Genomic DNA, 4339 nt, shown 5'->3' with positions numbered 1-4339 from the left:
TTAATATAAAAAAGTTATGCACTAAAGCTTTAAAATATTCACAAATGCTATTGAACTTTTTTTTTTTTTTTGAATTTACTTGTGTTTGACTGCTAAAAAACTACAGTGCCACAGCTGTAATTACAAGTTGCCAGGTTACTGTTTCCAAGGTCAAGAACAAATCTTCATGTTGAAGTCATCAGCTGTTTCATCCCTGCTACATTGCAGGCAACCAGCGGTTTCTATCAAATGTTTTGACCCTGTCTAAATGATGGATGCATTATTTAATAGTGCTTCAATCTAATTTAGAAATTCTAATAATAGATCCAATACTGTTGGGTTACCATTTTTGCTAATACATCGTATCAAAAAAGTAAAATAAAGTTTACACTGGTAATACAAAGGAAAAAAAATAATCTGGTGGCACATGACCGCCTGTAAAACCACAGATTACATACACAGATTAGCCAAATGAGATATGATGTGAACCAATTTGGAATTTACGTCATGTTCTAATCTTACTGAACATTTGCAACAACTTGCTGATGAAGGCTACATTTGTGTTGGTCACATTTTGATTCTTTTTAGGTAATTCAAGCACCAGATGGCCTAAAACAGCCTGTAACAGAACCATTTATCTGTAATTTTACTTGTGCAGCAGAGACCAAGGTGACACAGAGACTTCAGAGAGTGTGTGCACACAAAAATATCTGATCATGTGTCATTTTTTTTTTTTTTGGTTAGGTTTATTTTACAAAAAGTCAAATATACAGTTGATATATATTTAATATAATTTAGATGCTTATAACTGAAAGGGATGCAAAGACTATGACAGATTTTAAAAAGCTGTTGAGGGGAAGTTGGGTTAAACTGGAATGTTTACAGTGCTAAGTTAACAGACAGAATGAACAGTATTGACACATTACATTCATCAACTGGACATTTTAAAATAAACATACGGGGGAGACCGAAGGTGTTGTTGGAGCGGATGTTAAGGACTAAAGACACCTGACATACAAAGAGATTTTCCAGAAGTGTTAACTCGATTCTTGCAGCAAATTGGATTGAACCATGACACAAAATTAAAAGCCATTAAAAAAAAAAAACAGTAGGAAAATGTGGTAGCCCTGGTTTTAAATATAGCATTTTTTTTTCTGGGAACTTTGGGAATTATCAAATATACTTCTTAAGTTTATGAGCAGGTGCAAACATTAAATTCTCACTCACCTAATTCATCCATCTAGAAGCCTCTGTCGCTTCTTTCATACACATAAAACGGTGTGAAGCACTGGGTAGCTCTCAGATATTGCACCACATCATGCCCTGAGCTTTCGAAAAGGGGAAAAGCAACAGCAGCTTTCTGGCAAAGGCAAAGTCATTCTTCCTAAAAAAAATTATCAGCAATGAGAGGGAACTGATACTCAAAATAGTTATGGTTACCGTTGCTTTTTCTTTAGCAGAAAATAAAACAGAGAAGTGATGAGGGATTTGTTTAGACTCGGGCGCATAAAGGCAGGTAGACCAACCGTACTTTTGCCAAAAACATCCTTGTTTTTGTTCCCCTTATACACACTTTGAAGATGTCAGTCTTGAACATGATGATACATTTAAGAGAACTACACAACCATTGTAAAATCTTCCTTTGGTAGACAAAGCTGACTTATTGCTTGAGAAGAGAAATAATCACAGCTGACTTACTGTGATTATGTTCATGAGGAAATCAAGTTGCATTCATGGCTTTCTCTTACCAAAAAAAACCCCCAGGAAATTACAATGAGAAAGAGGACAGAGAGACTTGGGTTTAGACCATTAACTCAGAATAGGTTTACTTGTAAAACTTAATCAACTGCTAAAGTTCTTGTAGTGCAAGGTTAGAGGCAGGCACGTCCCAGCACATGATTTCCCAAAGGCATCCTGCCGCTAATGGAAGTCAAGCTTCAGTTATTGAAACTAAATTTCAGAAAATGTCATCTTTGGTGTGCATCAAAACTAATGATTTTTTGTGGACATCTGGTCTCTGTTCATCAGATTTTCTGTGAGGAGAGACAAGGTTAGCAAGTAAGAACGTAACTGAAACAAATCCATTGTGGCGACAGGTTAGTCTCTAGATGGGACGTAACACTTTGGATTACAAATCAGCTCTTCTCAGGAGGAGAAGATTAAAACACCCCGAACAAACTGGTCGCAAGTTAACGAAATGCTTGCTTTGGTAAAGGCTTCATTTTTGGATGCATTCCTTTATATAACCTCCTAATAAAAATGTAGTATGTCAGCTCTTGACAAGTTAAATAAAATATACATATTATTTTTCTTCCACCTTTGTTTTTCTACTGGCTGCTGTTGTGAACTTGTACATAAAATACAAAAGAAAAATGTTTAATGCTATGAGTGTAAAAAGTAGAGTTGGACACATGATGCTAACTCCAAGAATCTTCTAAGATTTGCCTAAAGAAGTTAGAAAATAAATGTTTATATCTACAGAAGTACTTGTGTGACTTCAGTGTCACTCTGTCTCGCAGGAGTTGCATCATATGACGGTCTACTTTAACGTAAGACTATCAGACATGATAAACCTGGATTCAAGTTTCCAGCGCTTTGAGCCTCATTTCAGCTGTGTCAAATATCTGACTCGGTGGGGGCGGGGGGGGTAATCCCACGTAGCTCGATCGGACCATTTGTTTCAGAACCTGAGCATTTCCCATTTTGGTGACACAGAATACTTTTTATGCCACAAAATCAATCCAATGGAGCGACATTACTATAGTTTAATCAATGTGACAGCAATTATTTGTGTATACACTTAGAAAGTGTATTGTGGCACAAAATACATTTTGGCCACATGTTGTTGCCATCAGGGCAAAGATGAAGTAAAAATCCTGTACAGAGAAGATGAACTCGTCTCCCTCCTGATGGTTTATTTATATCATTGAAAGTTCTTGGATTTTTGTGGCAGGACTTATTTCTGTGAGACCATCGGATTATGTGAACATAATGCCTTTAGTGCCTGAAATGTAACATGCGAGTGACACTACAAATATACTTGATGCTGATTTTGGAAAAACCTAGCAGTGTGTATGTGAGTTTTGTACCAGACTGAGATCAACACAATCACGCTGAGGGACTACACTTTCACTCATCTCACATACAACAAAACAAACACATCCAGATTTGGAGTGGTGGAAGCAGATCATTTTCTAGTAACAGTTTCCCAGCTGAATTTAACCACGTTTTGCCCTTTTTACTTTTATTATTTATTTTTCTACAAAAGAATCTGTGTATAGAAAAAATACACATTGTTTCCAAAGTGCACTGAAAGCATTGTGCACTTAAATATATAATAATGCGCAACAGGAGGAATATCTAATAAAGAGTTTAGACAATAAGAGTGCTTTCTCATTTGTGTGTTTGTATAAAAAGGTTAACTCCACACAAACTTCTCTGTGTGAAGAGTAAATGTCTTTTAAATATTTTAAAGGAGCACTTGATTTAACCAATTTTGCAGGCAGTTTCTTCCCATCAAGTTAAATCAAGCGAACCTAGAAACATTTTAAAATTATTTTTTGCCCGGGCTCGAGGACAGCTACACACGTGGCTTTTCCTCTCTCACACAACACCTCAACATCTATAAAACGAGAATAATCATCATACTCAATACTGTTATTAAACTCCCAAAAATACATTCACTGTGGACACTCGGGGTGGAGGTTGTGAGGGTCTGACACTGGTAAACACACGGCCAACACCGACATAGTGAGTGAGTGTGTGTGTATGTTTTGTCATCAGACAAAGACTTGTTCATTGAAGTTCATAAGTCTGCCATAATCACGCAAGCATCATGCACACTCTGAGAATCTCACACACTGCGCGTGAAGCTGGGTGGGGGGGGGTAACACAATGTGTCTGTATGATGTGTGCATGGACGTGTCTGCTTCACGGGTGACGGCCGTCTGTCAGAGGTGATGGAGGTCTTTTGAACTCAGCGGGTCAGAGCAACATGTACTGGTTGTCTATCGCTCGCTTGCGACCTCGCTCAGGCTCCAGCTCATAGTCAGAGTCCCGCGGAGGGATGTGGGGGTTGGGATGGCGAAGCAGGGGTCTCCTCCCCACCGATTCACTCCGACGAAGAGGAGCAGGGGCTGACGGAGGAGGGTCAGGGACGGGGTTGGCGCGCGTGAGCGGGCGGTGTCCCGGCTGGGAAACAGAGCTGGGGCTGGAAGTGGTGCTGGTGCTGCTGGAGCAGGAGGAGCGGGGCTGGGGGACGCTGCGAGCCAAACTGCAGTGAGCCAAGCTGGGCTCAGAGCTCCACCGATGGAGGGAGAAAGGGACGAGAAGAGCGCCAGACAGCTGACCTAATTAAAAA

General features: G+C 39.5%; 1 protein-coding gene across 3 annotated transcripts in view; it reads right to left on the bottom strand.

Moving 5' to 3' along the window:
- sh2b3 (SH2B adaptor protein 3) overlaps window positions 1-4339 on the bottom strand; it is a 133620-nt gene that overhangs the window by 8059 nt on the left and 121222 nt on the right. For 2 of the 3 annotated variants that reach the window (XM_032517266.1, XM_032517265.1), the window contains exon 8: window positions 1002-4328. In XM_032517266.1, the coding sequence (XP_032373157.1) occupies window positions 3964-4328 (365 nt within the window). In that variant the 3' untranslated portion in view covers window positions 1002-3963. Of the gene's footprint in view, window positions 1-1001; window positions 4329-4339 lie in introns of those variants that run through there. The other variant, XR_004332243.1, reaches the window with a different exon arrangement.

This window comes from Etheostoma spectabile, chromosome 5 (assembly GCF_008692095.1).
Source record: "Etheostoma spectabile isolate EspeVRDwgs_2016 chromosome 5, UIUC_Espe_1.0, whole genome shotgun sequence".
NCBI classification, from domain to species: domain Eukaryota; kingdom Metazoa; phylum Chordata; class Actinopteri; order Perciformes; family Percidae; genus Etheostoma; species Etheostoma spectabile.
The sequence above is the reverse complement of the archived record's forward strand: the minus strand, read 5'-3'. Positions and strand labels throughout refer to the sequence as shown.